We start from the raw sequence: 21,513 nt of genomic DNA on the forward strand, positions 1-21,513 counted from the left end.
ATTAGAGTCATGCTGGTACGGTGACATTTGATCGACCTCAATTGCTCTGCAAGTTTCTTCGGAGAATAAGGCATCAAAGCTCCTCTGAGAATTAGCCGATCAGGTTATATAAAATAATTAGACCTAGTTTTCTCAGATCAAAATCAGTAGAAGTGCTTCCCATTTGCAAAATTCTTGCTGATTTAACACTTCTGTTAATTCTTTTTCCCTTGAAGTGTTTGCGTGAATGAAAACCTGACAACATTGACCTGTCCAAATACTATGATAAAAACGAATGTTTCGCCCAAATCTTGGAAAATAAGATAATACGATAATAAACATCTACATCTACAATCTATCATAATCAATGTATTTGTTTACTTATTTTTCTTGTAAAATTCACAAACCTGAGAAAGAGTAGGGTCTTGTTTGGCTCTGTTTGTGCCCTCTGCGAATTCCTGAGCACAAAGGATGCCCTTCAAGGATGCTAAATTGAGAGGGTTTTGTCAGTCACATGCTCTTAAGGTTGTGAACACACAGTCACAGAGTTGTGAGTCAGACTGTCTTCAGTCCCAGAGTGGACTGCAGCCTCCCAATGCCTCTCTCACGGGAAATGTGCTCTATGCTCAAGAGAAAGATCCGGTAGGTCTAGATAACGCCCCAAATCTCCTGTGGTGTGACAAGTTTTGTACCCAGAAAAAAAATGTCTAGATCATCTTGTGTTGGTTTTTGTAAAGATCCCTCACTCCTTTGGCTGATTTCTTGCTTTCTCTAGATTTGATTCTAGTAGAGCTGTTCAGCAACTGCGAGCATGTGGAGTTCTCGAGACCATCCGCATCAGTGCCGCTGGCTATCCATCCAGGTAACAGTTGAAATTCCATAATCATTCTGAAGCAATTTTAATAATGATTATGGAAATCAAACTGAATACAAGTGTATTTAGTGTCATTTCCTCATCACATCTGATGTCGTTTCTTAGGTGGACCTATCCAGATTTCTTCAGCAGATATCGGGTGCTCATGACAAAAAAGGACCTGACCATTGGGGATAAGAAGCAGGTCTGTAAGAACCTGCTGGAGACCTTGGTCAAGGTAAGATTAACGTTGCTAGAAGCTCAAATGTAAGTTGTACGCATAATGTTCGCTCTCATTCTGGTATTGTGGTAATACCATGTTTGTCTGAACAATTACCACAGTTTTTTTTAAAGCTCATTAATACCATTGTATTGGCTTCTAATACCATCCCTATATCACGGTATTGCCTCATTAGTGTTTAAAAAAGCAGATAAGCTCAGACCATATTTCAGTATCACTTTATTTTACAGTTCTGGGGCCGTATTCACAAAGAATTTTAAGGCTAAAAGTAGCTCCTTAACTGGCCAATTTAGGAGCAACTCCTAAAAATAATGGGCGTGTCACTCGTAACTTTAGGACTCCTAATTTTTTTGACTAAGAGTAATTCACGAAGCATTTTAGCCCTAAAAGTAGCACCTAAGCCTGGGACAGCTTAAAAGAAGTCGAGAGGACTCCTAACTCACTAAGACCTTCACAAACCACTTTTTGTGGCATTTCACGTTGCGATGTTTTGAAATCCGTATGCGGCGGCTACAGGAGCTTCCAATCGCGAGGGAACAATTTTGCATTGTAGGCATAACTAGGGATGCAATAACGCCACCAACAACAACCAAAACTAGGCTACTCATTGCATGTAAACTAATTGTAACGTTTCATTGTGAATCAAATTAAAATGTTCTTCTCTTTGCAAACGTAGGCAGAGGCATATAGTGACAGATTAATTCAATAATGTTGCAAAGATATTGCATCAATCCATATGTTTCATTAGGCTACTAGGCTATTTGTTTTGCCTTACTCTTTATTCATTTAGGCTATTTATTCAGTTATTCATCATCTTCCGTCCTTCGCACTACTTGTGTAGCGCATGCATTCTCAGACCTGTCACCTGTCACTCATCATCGTAGGGGAGCTGTTTGGAATCATTCCCGCGTTACAATCATCAGCCAATCAAGGTGGTCACTTCAGTCAAGCTCGTGCATGAGTAATGACGTCATCCATAGCAACGAAGACTCACTCTTAGTTTAGGAGTTGTCATTTTTCTTTATTAAGAGTAGGTCTGAAAGGCGTTGTGAATAACTTTTAAGAGAAAACTCCTAGCTAAAATCTTTTAGTGCGATTTAGGAGTACTCCTAGTGGTAAGATAAAATGCTTTGTGAATACGACCCCAGTTCCGCATGTACATACTATGTACTTATTATAGTGATTGCAATAACTGTGTAATAACTAGGTACAAACCCAGAACCTACCCTTAAACCTACTGTAACCTTAACCAATGTAGTTGCCTTATTACCCTGTACTTTCTTAGGTAAGTACACGTAAGTGCATGTACTGTAAAATAAAGTGCAACCTATATTCCTATATTAAGAATTTAAATGTTTCATAAATACATTCTAACAAAAGTTTGGGGTCTGTAAGATTTTTAAGACTCTGTGAGCAGACTTTCAAAAACATGAAAAAAACTCACCAACCCCAAAATTTTAAACATACAATGAATGCAGATTTTGCAAAAAATTATTTTTGTTAATATTTTGACCTTTTAACATCTACTGCTTCTGCTTGTACAAAATAGCATCTTCAACGTGACAAATATTTTATTACTGTTTATTCAAGTATATTTATCATTAATAAACCTTTTAATTGTGACTCTTTATTTAATTTCTCCTTCAGGATCCAGATAAGTTCCAATTTGGAAAGACAAAGATTTTCTTCAGGGCTGGGCAGGTGGCCTATCTGGAGAAGCTCCGAGCCGATAAGTTCCGCTATGCCTGCATTAAGATCCAGAAGACCGTGCGAGGATGGCTGCAGAGAATTCGGTACCGCAAGATCCGCAAATCTGCCATCACTCTGCAGAGATACGGCCGGGGTTACTTGGCACGCAGGTGAGTGTTTAAGTAAACGGCTCTTAGCTTGAACTTCACTGGCACATTTTTCGCTTTCCTAACAACTTGTGTTCTTTCACTGTCTCTCAGACACGCAGAGATGCTTCGCTTGACCCGAGCAACACTTATCTGTCAGAAGCAGTACCGGATGGTACAAGTTAGACGGGACTATCTGAGGATCCGTCAGGCTGTGATCACCATTCAAGCGTTCGCCCGGGGCATGTTCATACGCAGGTTATATCAGGAGGTACTGCACTGCACTTTGTCTTGTGTTTCACTCTCTCCATGTTGTTTCTTTAAAGCACAGTTTTAAGTTGCATTTTCTGTCTTTTACAGTTCCTGCTTCATCACAAAGCCATTATCATACAGAAAACCGTCCGTGGTTGGCTTGTGAGGAAGAAGTTTCTCCATGCCCGATATTCTGCCATTGTCATCCAGTGTTTTTACCGTCGCGTACGTGCCATTCGTCAGCTCAAACAGCTCAAGATAGAGGCCCGTTCGGCCGAACACTTTAAAAACCTCAATGTCGGAATGGAGAACAAGATCGTGCAGCTTCAGAAGAAGATGGATAACCAGGTACCGGAAGATAATAGGATGCATACATGATTACAGTCACCAAAACAAACTGGCATTATGTTAAGCAGCTATCTCCTTTTCTTTGCAGTCGCAAGATTATAAAAATCAGAAAGAGCAGCTGGCTGTTGCTAACGCTACTCTGGGATCAGAGGTCAATAAGCTCCAGAAGGAGCTGGAGACCCTTCGCAGTCGGCAGGCTGCTGGCACTCCGGTGGCATCACTGCAGGAAGAGCTTGAGAAGTTGAGGGCGGAGCTTCAGGAAGCCAACGCCCAGAGGAAGCAGATAGAGGAGGAGTTCAGCAACGAGAAGCAAGGGCTCCAACAGGTGAGAAAGGATGCCTAGTCGATGTTTGCTGCCATTTTTAGTATTTGGTATATTTTTGTCTCATGTAGTTTTTCTTATTTCTGTAGGTTTCATTTAAATTGTCTTAAGGGTTAATGGTTGAATGTTACAAAAATAGATCAATGCATTTAGCTTTTCAGTTTCCACACAAAAAAATGACACTCTGGCTTTCATAACAGGGCAGCTGTTACATAACTAATGTCTGTCACCCACAAGAAAATTGAATAATGCATGGAAATTGTTTAAGAGCTTTGACTAGCTCACAAAAGGTCTTTTGAAATGACATAATCAGCTAGTGTGTGTTTAATGTGACTTAATGTGATCATCACCCTCTTGTTTTGATAGTTAGATCAAATAAAGACAGAGTTACAGTAAAATAAAGTAAATTATAAATATAAATTACAGTAATTAGAAATAATCTAATTATAATTACTAGACTTAAATATTAGTGATGCACTCAATTCATTACGTTTACATTCATCATTTTTTAATTTCTTGTAATGCAAACACATATATATATATATACATGTGTATATGTGTGCGTGCTTGCGTGTATATATATATATATATATATATGTATATGTATGTGTGTGTATATATATATAAATGTATGTATGTCTCACATGATCGCCATAGCTGTGATACAGTAATGTGGTGAAATTCTAATTTAATATATTTTACAATGTAATTTATTCCTGTGATGACAAAGCTGAATTTTCAGCATCTTTACTTCAGTCCTCAGTGTCACATGATCCTACAGAAATCATTCTAATATGATGATGTGCTGCTCAAGAAACATTGTATTATTATCAATGTTGAAAACAGTTCTGCTTAATATTTTTTTCTGGATTTCTTGATGAATTTAAAGTTCAAAAGATCAGAATTTATTTGAAACAAAAACCTTTTGTAACTTTATAAATGTATTTACTGTTACCTTTGATCAGTTTAACCCTTACGGAATAAAAGTATTACTTTTTTTTTTTTTTTTTGACCCAACTGACCCCCAAACTTTTGTTATAGTATATAGGAATATATATATATATATATATATATATATATATATATATATATATATATATATATATATATGAAATTAATTATTATTTCAGAATGTCTTACTAATTGATATGTCCCATTTGGGGTATATATATATATATATATATATATATATATATATATATATATATATATATATATATGCCCCAAATGGGACATATCAATTAGTAAGACATTCTGAAATAATAATTCATTATTTTAATTCAGCTTTTCTCTGAAATTGATTTGCTGATAATATAATATATTTGTACAAACATGCATACAAATATACAAATATCAAAAAAAATTTGACCCCAGTATATTTCATTCAAATTTGCTTTCTTACAGTTAAACTTGCTTGTTGATCTGATGGTTTGAGCTGAAAGAGTCGTGTGACTTTTCTTTCTTTTTTGTGTGTAGAGGGTAGAGGAGCTGGAGAAAGAGAACACACTTTTGAAGAAGGAGAAAGAAGAGATGAACCGCAAAATCCAGTCCTCCACTCAGGGTAAGTTTCACGCTTCACAGAGTCACACACACTCAAAGCATCTGGAGGAAGGGGTATGAGGAGTGAGAGGATGTGTGACTTGCCTGGAGGGCTGGGCTGGTTTTGTTTGACGCACAAGAGGGTCTGTGTGCAGAAGTGGGACGAGAGAAACAGAAAATATATTGGATTTCAGAGGAGGAATGTGACACTGCTTCCTTACCTGCACAACTAAAAGCTGACCATTGTAGCAAGCCTGTTCACATGCGAGAATGCTATTTGAAACCCGAGGTTTGGTCTCAATACGCTTTTTATTTGTTAAATGTCACTTGTTCCTTAGTGCTGTTCTGCTATCCATGCTGTTTACGTTGTTCAACACGCTGTTATGAATGTAGTGATTGTTTTTGCAGACTTTTAACAGTTTGTTTTGTGAGAGCTTTTTGAGTTAGAAGCAGAATTTTTTTAATCTCAGACCTTTCGCTTCTGGTTTGACTTATTCTGTCTATATTATTCCATTGAGGATAAAAGTGACTGCCATTTACTCACCCTCATGTCATTCAGAATGACTTTGTTTCTTCTGCCGAACAAAAAAAAAATGTTTGAGGAATGTTTCCAACATATCGTCCATACAGTGTCAATGGAGTCCATTCAGTGTTGTTTTGGACCCCATTAACATTCATTGTATTGACAAAAACAATTGAAACATTCTTCAGAATCATTTATTTTGTGTTCCGTAGAAGACAGAAAGTCACGGGTTTGGAACGACACAAATGATTTAGTTTTTTTTGTGTGTGAGAACTATCCCTTTAAAGATAAGTCTTCTGCAGTTCAATTGAATAGGACATTTAAAGCTGGAGGCACAATCAAGCTTTTATGTGGTAAATAAGATCAAATTAGATAACCAACAGTCTATAACAGTTAAATAAAACCAAAGGAAATTGGGGGAACACTCAAACATTTTTGGGAAATACAGAAGAATTTTAAATGTTGGATGTTCTTTATCCAGTATGTCTGATATGGACCTTTAACCTAAAGGGTCAAAGGATACAATGTCACAAATTTATTATACCACTTACCTCCTTAAATTGAAATTGCCTGTTTAATTAGATGGCTGCTTCATCAAATCACTATCAGGCCATACGCCTGATAGCTTTCTCAGAATCTGTTCACAGGATGTGATTAGAGGCTTTCATACTGTATATACAACTTGGAGTACAGTTGAGAAGTATCTGATGCAAGTCTACAGTGCTGTTTCGGTTATAATATGCATCGTGAATGAAGAGTATGAGAGAAGGTCCTTGTTTTTTTTCTATTGAGATTACAGAATGAAGAACATATTGTAACCTACACATTGACGCTCAAAGGTCTTCCATCAGAGTAATAAAGATTTTTTATAGATCTTTTATTGATCAATCAAACCGAAGATCAATAAAAGGTGTATTATCATCATCATCAATATTATATTGCATAATATTCAAGTCAAATGGTTACACAAAACCTGTAGTGTGAATGTAAAATAGAGACCTCGCTCACATCTAAAATACAAAAATACTCAAGCTTGTGTAAGTGGATACAAGCAAAATACGAGGGAATTGGAGCAGCATGTCGTCTGGCTCATTGTTTATTTCCTGTGTGTGAATGCCTGTGTTGTGTCTCTCAGGTCAGGCAAGTGATGTGTCTCAGAAAGAGAGCCTGCAGGTGGAACTGGACGACGAGAGGCAACGATATCAGAACTTGGTGAAAGAATATTCCAGACTGGAGCAGAGATACGAAAACCTGCAGGAGGACATGTCCTCCATGAAGGTAATAGTCTGACTGAGTCTAAACTTCTGGAACTTTGTTTTTGTTGTTGTTTTTAACATGGGTTTTACACACTTTAGTTCCATCCCGGTCACCGGAGGATCCCCTCTAACCAGAGCAGTCTGGGCTCGGACTCCAACTACCCCTCCATCAGTATGTCAGAGGCAGGAGACACTGATGACACCATCCAGCAGGTGGAGGTAAAGCTATTTGGCTCAATCTGCTGACGTACAACAACAGGTTTTGTAAAGGGTGTAAAGGTACCTCAGGATGAGCATTAATATGATTTGTCTTCCTGCAGGAGATGGGCATAGAGAAGGCCGCCATGGACCTCAGTGTTTTCATGAAATTACAGAAGCGTGTGCGAGAGCTGGAGCAGGAAAGAAAGAGGCTGCAGACCAATCTAGAAAAAGTAGAGGAACTGAGCCAACGCAAGGCATGTGTATTTGTCATGTCTGCTTTGCTTTCATTCTCATCTCACAGTTGCCAATGAAACAAAACAGAAAAACATTACAAACATTGTAAAATACTGTACAAAATAAAATAATACTAATTACTCTCTTTTTTAGCTATATATTTTAAGACATTTATCAAAAGACCATTGGCCTTAACTGGAAATATGTCAACACAGGAAAGAAAACTGACCGTCTAATCATTTGATAGGGTCTTTAAGGTAGTGACTGTATGCATTAATCAAAATAATCTTAAATAATCAGTATTTGCTGATTGTTATTGTGTTTATACTTATCTCTTCCTGCTCTCATGATGTTTGTAGCATTAGATCCTTGTGTTGTTAAGCAGTCATTCAGGTTCACAGTTCCCACATTTTGGATGTAGGTTGCAACATAATCGACCGGTCATAAACTCCACTTATCTTTTCTGATGGTCCCTCATCTGTACTTGCAACAGCATGGTCCTCTGCTTTATCAGTCAGCTTGTGTTTACATCTTTTTTTCTCTTTTCTTTTATCTAACAGGGTAATGAGCCCAAGAGCTCCACGTCAGAGGAGGATATAAATGCAGACCTGGCCTACAACAGTCTGAAGGTAAGAGCCAGTCCCGCTCAGTGTAATGGTCACGGCGCTAGTCAAATGTCTGTCTTAGTGCTACTCATTGATTTGTTCTGCACTGGGGCCGCTCTGCTGCTGCTGCTGGTCACACTGCCTGTTAAACTCTGGGTGAGTGGGATGATACAGAAAGTTGAGACTAGGATTTTTTTTTTTGAGAGCTGAATTATGCCAGGATGGCACATGGGATTAAGTTTTACTTTCATAAAGTAACTCAGTTCTTTATTTTATTAAATACTTTGATTTTCGAACAAACATTGAGATGTGCCTTTGTATAAACATTGAATTTGATTCAAATGAAAAGGTTGTGTGGAATAGACAGGATGTTCAGGATGATATACTGTCTGTTAGATACAATTTATTTCTTAATCGAGCTCTCTTTTGATCATTCAACACTTTGTTAGGTTAACTCTTTTAACAACCTTGAGGCAAAGGCAGGAAAGCAATAAAAATGACTTGCTTCAACGCTCTGTCTAACTTCGTCTGGCCAAAAATAATATTATAAACAAGAAGTGATTAATAATTTAAGCAAAAGCAATGACAAAAAATTTGGTTTTTAACAGTGTCTTGTGACCTTAAAGATTTTGAATCAAGTTCTTATCTCCAAGTTGTAAAGATAATACAACATATAATGTGAGATTAAATAGTGATAGCAAAACAATATCAAGTAAAACATTTGTAAGTTAAAAACTGAATGTATATGAATGTAATATTAAGAAATGCTTAAATGCAAATATATTCATTCATTCAAATACATACATAAATTGTAACTTTTAATTTTATTTAGTTTTGCCATCCCTTTATACTGTATATATCACGGTTATTATAGTTAACTTAAAGGGTTAGTTCACCCAAAAATGAAAATTCTGTCAGTAATTACTCACCCTCGTGTTCCAACCCTTGGCTTTCGTTCATCTTCGGAACACAAATTAAGATATTTTTGATTAAATCTGAGAGCTGTCTCACTCCTCCATAGGCTTCTATGCAATTGAAACTTGCCAGCCCAGAAAATTAGTAAAGACATTTTTAAATTAGTCTAAGTGACTATAGTGGCTTTTTTTATTTAAAAAAAAACTAAAATAACGACTTCATTCAACTATTCATTTTCTTCTGTGTGGGCCTGAGTGAGTTCACGTAGTGTAACAGCGCAGCGCTTCTGGGTTGTACGTCAGAACGTAGGCTCACTATTGGCCAGCATCACACACATGACCAGCGTCGGCCAATAGTGAGCCTACGTTCTGACATACAACTCAGAAGCGCTGAGCTGTTACACTACGTGAACTCACTCAGAGGAGTGAAAAAAAAGTTTGTTGCCTTAAATAAATTAAACATTAACTTAAATAAAATATATAAGACAAAATAACTAATATTAAACAATATGTTTTTTATTTTTTATTTTACATAGACATATTTAAAAAAGAAAAAAACTTGTGAAAATGACAACCACACAACTAAATTACTAACACACTTATTAAAATGAAAATAATAAATATTAATAAAAACAATAATAGTATCTGAATGATACTAAAATAGCAGTTTTGTATGTATGTATATACATGCATACATACATACATACATACATACAAAACTGTTATTTATTTATATATATTATTATCTATTTTATATATACATACATACATATATATATATATATATATATATATACATACATACATACATACATACATACAAAACTGTTATTTATTTATATATATTATTATCTATTTTATATATACATACATACATATATATATATATATATATATATATATATATATATACATACATACATACATACATACATACATACATACACATATACACATATACATACACATATACATACACATATACATATAACACACACTTGGACTAGTCAAAACTAAAATTTTGCTCCTTTGTGTGCTAAAGTTTTTTTGTCAGATCTATTTGTCCTTCCTGTATATTCTATACATCCTTTATAGCTTAGTTTTCACTGACATAAAATTAAATATGGTGTTTATTCATAGTAAGGTCTGTAGCCTTTAGGAACTCTGTCATATCTGAAGATCAGTTATTTATCTGAGCACATGGGTGTGTTGAATCCCAACAGCATGCCCAGTTTAAAAGGTTTGACTCTGACCAGAGAACAAAGTACAAGAATGCAAACACCAGAGCCAAATGTTGATCTGGTGGCTGCAGTGGCGGCTCCAGGATTTTTTTTCTTGGGGGTGCTATGGGGGGGCTTAACAGTTCAAATACTTTATTACATTTTAAATATATTCCCTTTTTAAATAGTACATTGCAAATATACTAACAAAAAATGGTACTATCTTTAAATGTATTAAAAGTATATTAGCATCATGCTTTTACCTATTTTCACAATACAACTTTTAACACACTTTAAAATAATTGTACTTCAGTATATTTTCTAAACAATATATTTTAGAAAAATATTCTTGAAGTGAAAATTCTGTTTATTTGCACTTTACTTAAAATATATATTTTAGGTATAGTTTTAACTGTGCTGAAAATGATCATTGTAACAATGCACTGAAGTATACTTTCAAAATACATTATAGTAAACAATAGTATATAGTACAAAGTAATATTTGTTTATTAATGTGCATTTGTTATCGAAGACACTTGTAAACTTGTAATGTACTTATAACACTAATAAAGTACACATTAATATCACTAATCAAGCATGTAATTAGTCCCTACACAGGCATAATACTTAGAACTTGTCGACTTACAGTCCCATAGACATATAGCCTATAGGCGGTGTCTTCATATTTAATAGCTCTCCAATATGATCGTTGTTGATGAGCAGCATGATCACTAATCGCTAATGCGCACCTGCGCATGCAACTGACTCCTCCCTCGTTAAAACCATTGTAGGCACATTTACAATATTACCCCCCTTTTTTTAGGTTTTTAATGATATATAATTATTTATTTATTTATTTATTTTATTATGATTTTTAATGAAAGTTACACTGAGAGTAAAAACAGGATAATCATTAGGGGAGGATGCGCCGGTGCTAAGCAAATTTTTGGTGGGGCTAAAGCTGGGTGGCTGTGCAGCTGAGCTCAAGTGAAGCTCAAGGCAGTAGAATTACATAACTGATTTGTTTGTTTTCTTAAAGCGCCCCAACATTGCACTGTAAGCTTATATAATAATTGCTGATGGTTCTTGTTCTGCCGGGCTCAAACACTCTTTTGCGTCTGATCAAAGCTTTAGCTACAGGCGTTCGGTTAACCTGGATACAGTTGCTTGATTTTTGTATTTTTCCCATCTCTTTCTGTTTCAAAGTTTCTTTCTCTCACACAAACACATACTTTCTGGCTTATTTACAACTTTTTGCCTCTGGTCACTTTTGATAGATTTGAATTAAAAAAATCATCCTTTAAGTAGTATAAAATACAGACTTTTTACCCTCTTTCAGACTCTCTTTATAAAATTTGTTCTGCTTACAGCGGCAAGAGCTTGAAACGGAGAATAAGAAGTTGAAGAATGACCTGAACGAGTTGAGGAAAGCGGTGGCCGACAGGGCCTCCGAGAACAACTCGTCCAATGAGCTTCAAGAGGGCTACAACCTGCTGCTCAATCAACTCAAAGCGGCCAATGAGGAGCTGGATGTGCGCAAGGAGGAGGTCCTTATGCTTAAGACCCAAATTGTGAACTCCACGAGACAGTCAGAGAACATAAACCACATTGTGAGTTTACCCACACATCAGTCGACGTACACATTTTATAAATTTGACCTTTGAGGGCTTCTAATCCATTTTTTACAGCTGTTGTCTTACCACATTAAGCTATTTTAGTCTGTCATTGTCATATTAGACTTTCTAATCCATTAGTATTCCATCAGTCTCCAGTGGAGCAATCGGACATGGAGACATTGCATGGGATATATGGCATATAATGGGCTTTGATGGAGCTCAGACTAATTTAAATTCAACGAATGTTGAGTGTAATAGTGATAGTTTGTCTGAGCTTAGCAAAACCTGCACTGCTAGTGAAAGTGGCTTTATATTCACCTGCCTGTCTGAATCTGCTGAGGTGGGCGAATCAGAGTCAGTATTGATTACGCTCGGAAAGAAAGCTCTCTTTCTTGCTCTCACTGTTATATTTGGCCCACACAGATATATTTTTCCTGTCAATAAGATTGAGTTGCTGAAATGTATAAAAATGTCCCACATCAGACAATAAACATTCACTCGTTGTTCCCTATTGATATCTTTGTTTCATCCTTACAGAATTCCAATGATGTATCAGAATGGACCAACAACAAGAAGCCCGTGGACACGGAGGACATTGTGAATGCGCCTGATTCAAAGAAGTAAGGCAGTCCAATCTGCAAAATGAAAAGCTTTTAAAGTGACACCAGCTCTCCTCCACGTACTCATTTGTCTTTTTTTTTTTTTATGAAGATGGAATTCAGTGGTATTGACCGTTTGCAAGATCCAGAGCAGCTCTCTGATTCAGCTCTTCATGCTGTCTAATTTCATTTTCAGCAGTATACCTTAGTTTACAGGAGAGCCAATCACCAATCACGTGCTGTCACAGTCTCAAAGCTAAAAATGTAAAAGTTACCTGAAATTTATAGACCACCACTGGCTCGTGTTGAGTTGGAGACATTTTTATGCCACAAAACTTTATTTTGCATTATTTTCATAATTTTTTTTATATTATTATATTTTGTTGCACTACAGCATCATGTCTAATGATCTAACAAATTCAGGTGAGCTTTATAAAGAGAACCAAGCAATTATTTAGTGACTACAACAATTATTTCTTGGTATAAATCGAGTTATACAGTAGTGGGCAAAAGTGAAGTCCGGCGAGGATATTTGTTTTTAACGAGCCTACAAGTTCAATTAAACAATTAAAATATGAGGAAAATATTATTTTTTTAAATATTTTAAGAAGGAAAGAACAAAACAAACTTGATAAAGGTATTTCTCTGACAAAATTATTTGGCAATTTGCAAAAACATGTTTTATTTTACAATGCAAAAAAAAATAAAAAATGCATAGAGAAACCAAAAGCACAGAGGAAAAAGAATACATTGACTACAACATAATTTATTAATATTTAGTTTCTCTCTTGTTTTTGCATGTTTTCATATTTTCTTTGTATGGCAGATTGGTGAGGGTCACACTATTGTTCTTACAGTTACATTTAAACAAATTATTATGTAGCAATTCCTTGTTAAGTTACCTTTTACTCGCTGAAGCCCATTTGGCACTTACTGAGGGTTAATTTTGGAGACTATGTAGGAGTGTTCAAAAAAGGTGCCTTAGTACAGTCTATTTAAATTTTCATCTCTGGCTTTTTATCTTTGGCCAGTGTATCCTTAACCTGACCCTGAAATCTGTTCAGTATTCACCCAGGTTGCTCTGACTTTTCTCGCTGTCACAATTTTAAAGTGGTCTTTTGAAACAATATGAGTCGGAGTGACAGATTTTAGATGAGGTGCAGATTACATGTGAAATAATACGTTTTCGTCCTTTGTGGTCTCAGGACTGGGCTCTGATTTCTCATTCATGTGTTTTTTCCTACCTTTCTCTTATTTCTCATTTTCTGAGATTGCCACATCTCCTTACAAATATTGCTTGGGCAGGCAGCGCACCTAAAAACCAGAAATGAGAAATAATCCAAGTCATAACAGCTACATGACCTCTATACTTGCAGATAATTCAGATGTGCCCTCATGCTTGACGTCTTCACAGACTAATGCCATGACCTGCCATGTCACAGACCTGCCATGCCTTGCTTTGCTAAACTAACTGGCCCTGCCATCTTGTCATTCTTCTCTTCTGCCTTTCCCTCCTCTCTGTCTGCTGCCGCTTCTCTTTCTCTTTGGCTATCCGTTACTCGAACGCCAGTAAAGCACAAGACTGGGGTTATTTGAATGAAGATGGGGAGCTTGGTCTGGCATACCAGGGTCTAAAGCAAGTTGCCAGGTTGTGCTTTAATTTTCTTTGATTTCCCTTCAGCTTTAACTGGCTTTTCTGTTTCGAGATCTCTGTATATGTCAATGTTTTTCAATCAGTAAAAGATCATTTGGCATATATAGATTTTTGTGAAATGTTTTGAGGGCTAACTGTTAGAGAGTGAAGTATGGACACTGTTTACACCCACTTATACCATAGTGTGTCATGTTTGAATGTGTTCAGGCTGCTGGAGGCCCAGCTGCAGACACAGTCTCGACAGCACAAGGATGAGTTAGAGGCTCTCCACACGCAGGTCGAACTGCTGAAGGACAATCTGGAGAAGAAGCAGGACATGCTGAACCACTTCTCCACGCTTTCTCCTGAAGCTCTGGTGGAGTTCAGCGTGCAGCAGGAAATCACACGCCTCACCAACGAAAACCTGGTGAGGGCTCATCTAAAAAAGCGGCGAAAATCATTTGTGTCTTCTTTTTTAGCCTAAAATGATCTAGACTCATTAAAATAGTATATACTTGTTTTCAGATAATATATTTTGACTTGAATATGTATTTTTCATACTTTATTGGCCAATTGATGGTCTTGTTTTAGGCATAAACCTCTAAGTTATGTTAGATTTATGCTAAGACAATATAAACTATTTGGAAAAAAAATACAAGACGACAACCTCTAAAATTTTTTAATTTTACACAATCAGTTTTGCTTATGAAAAATGTTAAATTGATTTTTTTTTTTTTTTTTTAATCCACTTGTTTTAATAATATACATATTGTATATGTGTGTGTGTATATGTGTGTGTGTGTATATATATATATATATATATATATATATATATTAAAAATTACTGGAAAACAAGACAATTATTTTTCAATGAGCTCTCAAACTACTAGCCACTAATTCTAAAAGGGCAGTAAAGTAGCATTGCATCCAACACTATTGGCTCACTCAAGATGACGGTGTGGTTGTTCTCCAGGATCTAAAGGAACTTGTTGAGAAGTTGGAGAAGAACGAGAAGAAGCTGAAGAAGCAGTTGAGGATCTATATGAAGAAAGTGCAAGAGCTGGAAGGTTAAATGTTTACCTTTGGTCTCCGTGTTTAACATTTAACTTTTAGTAGAGCCTTGTGCTGATGTGCTGTTATTCTTTCTTTAGTTTCTCAGGCCACTAGGAGCAGACCAGAGCTGACTCGTCAGGTCACTGTACAAAGGAAAGAAAAGGACTTTGAAGGCATGCTGGAGTACTACAAAGAAGATGAGGCCTTGCTGGTCAAGACTTTGATTACTGGTATGTGTGGTTGCATGCAGGCACGTTTGAATGTGGAGGTTCTATGGTTGTAATTAATACACAGGTCTTGTCTTTAGACATGAAGCCCAATGCCGTGTCGGCCACTGTCCCCTGCCTCCCCGCCTACATCCTTTTCATGTGCATTCGTCATGCCGACTACATCAACGACGACCAGAAAGTTCATTCCCTCCTTACTGCAACCATCAATGCCATTAAAAAGGTCCTGAAGGTATGTATATTGCACACTCCACATTAACACACTCCCACTACGGTCCAAAAGTTTGGGGTAAATAAGATTGTTTTATGAAATTAATACTTTTATTCAGCAAGGGTGCATTAAATTGATCAAAAGTGGCACACAATATTTCTGTTTTTACTGTGTTTCTGATCAAATAAATGCAGGCTTGGTGAGTATATAAGTATAAATGGTAGTGTATAAGCTCATAATGATAGGTTGTCCATCATCCCCGTTTTTATTCATTCTCCAGAAAAACAACGATGACTTTGAGATGACCTCCTTCTGGCTGGCGAATACCAGTCGACTCCTGCACTGTCTGAAGCAGTACAGCGGGGACGAGGTGAGATGTCACAGTCTTTTTACATTCGTTTTTTTCCTTGCATGTATGTTCATTGGATATTTTTAGGGATGCACCGAAATTTTGGCTGCTGAAAATTATCAGCTGAAAATGGTTTGTTCATTGGAAAAGCAAAGTTCGCTCAAATAACGTGCTGACATGAAATTTCTATGTACAGTAGTAGAATACTTGTTTCTGTTTTCAATAGCCCTACTGTGCTGTTTGGTATATAGCCGTGCTGGGCAACGCTGGTTAAATGAAGCTACCCCCCCAAAAAAAAGCTAATTTAAAATAAGAAAGGTAATTTTTAAAAAGCATTTTCGACTTCGGTTTTCGGGCCAAGTGCATCCAGAATTTTTGATTTCGGCCCAGAATTTTCATTACGGTGCATATTCGGTGCATCGTCAGATGAAGATTTCAGCTGCAAATAAGAGCTAGATCCATTTACCACATTTTAACATATATAACGACATATTCTGCCATCAAAAGTCTGGTTTTAAAGCCCCAGGTGACCCGGCCTACTAATCTTTGGTTTTATTATGCTGTTGCTTCCTGTCATAGGCGTTTATGACACAGAACAGTCCCAAGCAGAACGAGCACTGCCTGAAGAACTTTGACCTTGCGGAGTATCGGCAGGTTCTGAGTGACCTTTCCATCCAGATCTATCAGCAGCTCATCAGAGTGGCGGAAAACGTCATGCAACCCATGATTGGTGGGTACATAGAGACACGTTAAAAATTTAAATGATTTGCAGATTCTGATATATCATAGGGAGTACATGTTTGTGTGTTTGGCTTTGGTAGTATCTGCCATGCTTGAGAGCGAGAGCATCCCCAGCCTGGCCGGAGTGAAGCCCATGGGCTACAGGAACCGCTCCTCTAGTATGGACTGTGAGAGTGGAGGTCCGGCGGGCTACACGCTGCAGGCTCTGATCAGGCAGCTGGGACAGTTTTACACCACCATGGCGGACCACGGCCTGGACCCTGAGATCGGCCAGCAGATGGTTCGCCAACTCTTCTACTCCATCAATGCAGTGACCCTCAACAACCTGCTGCTGCGCAAAGACGTCTGTTCCTGGAGTACCGGCATGCAGCTCAGGTACACATTTGATGCTTTCAGGCCAATCCGTGGCCTGGTTATATCTTCAGGAACGTCTAATGTGTGTAACGGCCATCTCGTCCATTGGTATTGTTTCAGGTACAACATCAGTCAGTTGGAGGAATGGGTGAGAGGTAAGAATCTGCACCATGGTGGAACTATAACCACCATGGAGCCTGTTATCCAGGCCGCCCAGCTGCTGCAGGTGAAGAAGAAGACCTCCCAAGACGCAGAGGCCATTTGTTCGCTCTGTTCCGCCCTCAGCTTACAGCAGGTAGACATTTAGCATTTAACATTTGTGTACTGGATTTTTTTTATTGACTTTTCATGGTCTTAATCTTGCATTTACTTCACCTCAGATTGTGAAGATTCTGAACTTGTACACGCCACTCAATGAGTTTGAGGAACGAGTCACTGTGTCCTTCATAAGAGACATACAGGTAAAACTATGTACACACACTTGCAAATTTCAGTAGTTCATAACCACAGCAAAAATAATATCCTACCAAACACACTCCTACTTAAAAAAGTTTAATATTAAAAAATTTAATGTTTAATTAATAGTAAGGTATATTTATGTTTAATTTAATATATAAATTATAGAAATATTATTAAAGTTCTAAAAACTATTTAAATTTTCTGTTTTAATTTATTTTTAAATAGTTTAAATTTCCATGACCAATGACATGCATGATTGGTTGCGATGCTGTCTTTGTACTATGGACATAGATGTTTTTGTTTTATCGTTAAAAGTCATGTCTGCCTTATTCTCCATACATGTTTCATACATTTCATGTCCCCTGAAATTATTTTTTATATATATATTTATATATTATTTGAATCCTGAAAGTTCAAAGTTAAAAAAGCAGCATTTATTTGAAATAGAAATCTTTTGCAACATAATAAATGTCTTTACTTTTATTTTTATCAATGTAATGCATCCTTACTGAATAATATATATATATACAGTGCAATGCATAAGTTAATACACCCATGCTAAAGTTGACTAAAAAGAGGAATAAAAAAATCATATTCTGGAAATTGAATTTAATGCCTTAATTAAAAAAATTAGGAAAAATCCAACCTTTAAGGACACCAATTTTCTTTGTGAATGAATAATGTATCGTAAATAAATAAATGTTCTTCCTTAAAATACATGGTGCATAAGTTAGTACACCCCATATGTTAAATTCCCATAGAGGCAGGCAGATTTGTATTTTTAAAGGCCAGTTACTTCATGGATCCAGGATACTATGCATCCTGATAAAGTTCCCTTGGCCTTTGGAATTAAAATAGCCCCACATCATCACATAGCATTCACCATACCTAGAGAATTGGCATGGGGTACTTTTCCATAAGATCATCTCTCAATGCAAATCAAACTAGCTTTTAGGCTAACTGAAATAAAACCATGCCAATCTCTAGGTATGGTGAATGGATGAATCCACTGGATGGATTTTTATCATTTTATGATGGTTGTGTACAGGCACTGCCAACACACATTTCAGTACAATCAACTTGTAAAAGTGCATGTACCATTATATGAACCCTTTAAACATTTTGTTTGATTGACTTTAATTGTATTTTTAGATAGATCGTTGCACATATGTTACTGTTTATGCTACAAAGTCTGTAGAGATCATATATTTTAGCATATATTTCACTATTTTATTTTATTTTTTATTCCTCTGCACATTAACTAAAGACAGCCTGTTTACATTTATACCTCCTCTAGACAGTTTTTTTTTTTAACAAGTGCATTTGATCATTCATCAGAATAATTTTTTTCACATACACATTACAGTACAAGCGTTCAAAAGCTTGTATAATAAATTATTATTGTTTTATAATTTATTATTGACTTCTTTATGAGCATGTCTGATTAATATTCTTATTTTCTTCTGCAGAATCGCCTCCAAGATCGGATAGAAATCAACCAACTGCTGGTGGACACAAAGTACACCTTCCCTGTGCTCTTCCCTTACACTCCTTCAGCGCTCACTCTGGAAGCCATACACATCCCTGCCTCCCTCAGCCTGGACTTCCTCACGCGGGTCTGACATCTCAGTCTCTCCGTCTCACTCTGAGCTCTATCGAGTCAGACCTGCAGCCTGCAGAAATGAGAGTGGGCCACGTCGCAGATCTGCTAACCCATAAACTAACAACCAAACGTGTGGGATTTACTGTATCGGCATTTAACAAGACTTACAGTCTCCCTGACCGACTAACTGTGGTGTTGAGATGCGGTTTCAGTGAGTCCCAATGATGAGTGGTATATATAAGCTGTCTGCCTTTTGAATTTCCTTCTATAACATTCAACCCGTTTTTTTTCTGGGCTCTCGATTAATACAAGCAAGACTATTGTTTGAAGAAAGTTAAAACACTATATTTGGATTGGGATGTGTTTGTCTTTGACTAATTCTTAATAATGATGATTAGTTATTTGACTAATAATGATTAAGTTGAATCTAAATGAAAGTAAGAGGGTTTTGGGCTACTGACATGAAACACTACTGCAACTGACATGAAACACCTGCAACTGACATGATAACACTACTGCAACTGACATGAAACACCTGCAACTGACATGATAACACTACTGCAACTGACATGAAACACCTGCAACTGACATGAAACACTACTGCAACTGACATGAAACACTACTGCAAGATGTGCGTGTCCGCACTCGAGTATCTGTATTAGTGTGCACTGATTATTTGTGTTTGTAATGTAAAAGTGTCTGTTATTTTCCTTGCTTGTGCTGGAGCACAGTCTCATCTCAGAAACATGGGCTCCCACTGAAGCAAACCCACAGTCTCATTTTTTTTTTTTCTAGGAGAACTTTTAAAATCAGCTGCCAAGATTCATCCCCACAACCTCTTACAGAAAGAAGCAGGAATTCTCTGCATTGCAGTGGCTGTTGCCAGTGACCAATCTGGATTAGTCTCTACAAATAGGGACTTTTAAAGCTTTTTTTCTTCTCCATGTTTTGAAGAATCAGTTGCAGAGACTTGGAGCCCTGAATCGGTTATGTCACAGCGTCAACGAATGGTGCTGATCTTGAGAAAGTGACATTGACAAGTTGAAGTACGTGGAGCAGAGAAAACGAAGATGAGGACAATGAGAGGAGTTTGAGCTGGGATGTTTGATATTCTATGGAAATAAATATTTCTGTGATTGTTGTTTGTTGGTGGGATCTAGAATGTGCTGGAGGGCATGTGCAAGTATGATGAAACATCTCAGGAGGCGTCATATAGACTGGGATAAGTTCGGTGTACAGAAAAGACATTCTCAAAACTACCAGGTTACTTCATGACAGCAATTATCACAATTTACTTGATACATTTGCACAGCTCTTTAAATGATTATGTGCAATTAAATAGCAATAACCATTCACTGTTTACTTTAAAAGTTAAGGAAAAAACTATTTTATACATTTTGCCAACAGAATGGGCTGTTCTACAGGAATAGTGCATCATGTAAATGCAGGAAACTGTACTTTGTTTAAAAGTGATCATCTTTTAGCTCTAGGTTTCAACATTTATACAAAACTGTCAAATAATCATGTATTGTGTATCACTTTCTGGATGTAATTTTCTGGAGTTAAATAGTTCTTTCAGTGCCAATAAAGTAAAGACTGTAAATTTTCGTATTGGTATTCTTGTATTATTATTATTTTTTAAATATATTGGATGGTTTTTCTGACTATAAATTTCACATTAACCATAATTACTTTTCATGGAACAGTTTTTTTTTTTTTTTTTTAAGGGTTGTCTATTTTTTTACTGCCCTCTACCGACAATACTTGTAACTTATCTGGAGTACAAATCGAGTCAGAATAGAGCTCTCCAAAATTACATGTCTTTATCATAATTCCTGTTTATTTAATTAAACTCCTGATACATTTGAGTTCGAAATTATGTACATATTTTGTATATCTCTCTTTTTTTTCACTGACACCCCAACAGAAAGAACAATTTCTTTTTGTTTCACACTTACTGCACCATGCATGCTATTTTCTAACACGGAACTCACACATTAAAGTTCACGCCACTGCTGTCGCATTAACCAGTTTATCAAAGAATACAGTGGCTTCATTTTTATGCTCCACAACATCACACTTGATATAGCGCATTCAGTTTAATATAGTTGCGATCTTAATTTTTTAGGCCGCATAATCTTTACAGCATTACAACATCAGTTATAACTAATAGGACTTCTACATATCAAAATCTTGTTAATATATTATAGTCACGGCTAAAATATGTTGTTAGCCAGAAGAGAAGCAGCGTCTTCCAGAACCTTCCTACCTACTTTTATAAGAATTCCATTGATAGGCACAGTAAGGTCCTCGAATTTGATTGGTCAAAAGACACTGTTACAGTAG

At 36.6% G+C, this 21,513-nt stretch overlaps 1 protein-coding gene across 2 annotated transcripts in view; it reads left to right on the top strand.

Annotated features, from left to right (window-relative positions):
- Nucleotides 1-20,774, top strand: part of myo5b (myosin VB) — a 52,548-nt gene extending 31,774 nt beyond the window's left edge. Inside the window, exons 17-40 of one of the 2 annotated variants that reach the window (XR_014625198.1) lie at nucleotides 755-841; nucleotides 959-1,070; nucleotides 2,721-2,932; nucleotides 3,023-3,179; nucleotides 3,269-3,508; nucleotides 3,597-3,833; nucleotides 5,307-5,391; nucleotides 7,028-7,170; nucleotides 7,248-7,367; nucleotides 7,469-7,603; nucleotides 8,144-8,212; nucleotides 11,693-11,932; nucleotides 12,476-12,558; nucleotides 14,399-14,597; nucleotides 15,144-15,237; nucleotides 15,322-15,453; nucleotides 15,531-15,682; nucleotides 15,942-16,031; nucleotides 16,590-16,740; nucleotides 16,832-17,126; nucleotides 17,226-17,400; nucleotides 17,486-17,566; nucleotides 19,034-19,378; nucleotides 19,963-20,774. Coding sequence is in view for 1 of the 2 variants with exons in the window: in XM_084387526.1 (XP_084243652.1) it covers nucleotides 755-841; nucleotides 959-1,070; nucleotides 2,721-2,932; nucleotides 3,023-3,179; nucleotides 3,269-3,508; nucleotides 3,597-3,833; nucleotides 5,307-5,391; nucleotides 7,028-7,170; nucleotides 7,248-7,367; nucleotides 7,469-7,603; nucleotides 8,144-8,212; nucleotides 11,693-11,932; nucleotides 12,476-12,558; nucleotides 14,399-14,597; nucleotides 15,144-15,237; nucleotides 15,322-15,453; nucleotides 15,531-15,682; nucleotides 15,942-16,031; nucleotides 16,590-16,740; nucleotides 16,832-17,126; nucleotides 17,226-17,400; nucleotides 17,486-17,566; nucleotides 19,034-19,180; nucleotides 19,963-19,974 (3,448 nt within the window). In the remaining variant the exon portion in view is untranslated. The remainder of the gene's footprint in view (nucleotides 1-754; nucleotides 842-958; nucleotides 1,071-2,720; nucleotides 2,933-3,022; nucleotides 3,180-3,268; nucleotides 3,509-3,596; nucleotides 3,834-5,306; nucleotides 5,392-7,027; nucleotides 7,171-7,247; nucleotides 7,368-7,468; nucleotides 7,604-8,143; nucleotides 8,213-11,692; nucleotides 11,933-12,475; nucleotides 12,559-14,398; nucleotides 14,598-15,143; nucleotides 15,238-15,321; nucleotides 15,454-15,530; nucleotides 15,683-15,941; nucleotides 16,032-16,589; nucleotides 16,741-16,831; nucleotides 17,127-17,225; nucleotides 17,401-17,485; nucleotides 17,567-19,033; nucleotides 19,379-19,962) is intronic. The other variant, XM_084387526.1, reaches the window with a different exon arrangement.
- The last annotated feature ends 739 nt before the right edge of the window (nucleotides 20,775-21,513 follow it).

This window comes from Rutilus rutilus (assembly GCF_951802725.1).
Source record: "Rutilus rutilus genome assembly, chromosome: 18".
NCBI classification, from domain to species: Eukaryota; Metazoa; Chordata; class Actinopteri; order Cypriniformes; family Leuciscidae; genus Rutilus; species Rutilus rutilus.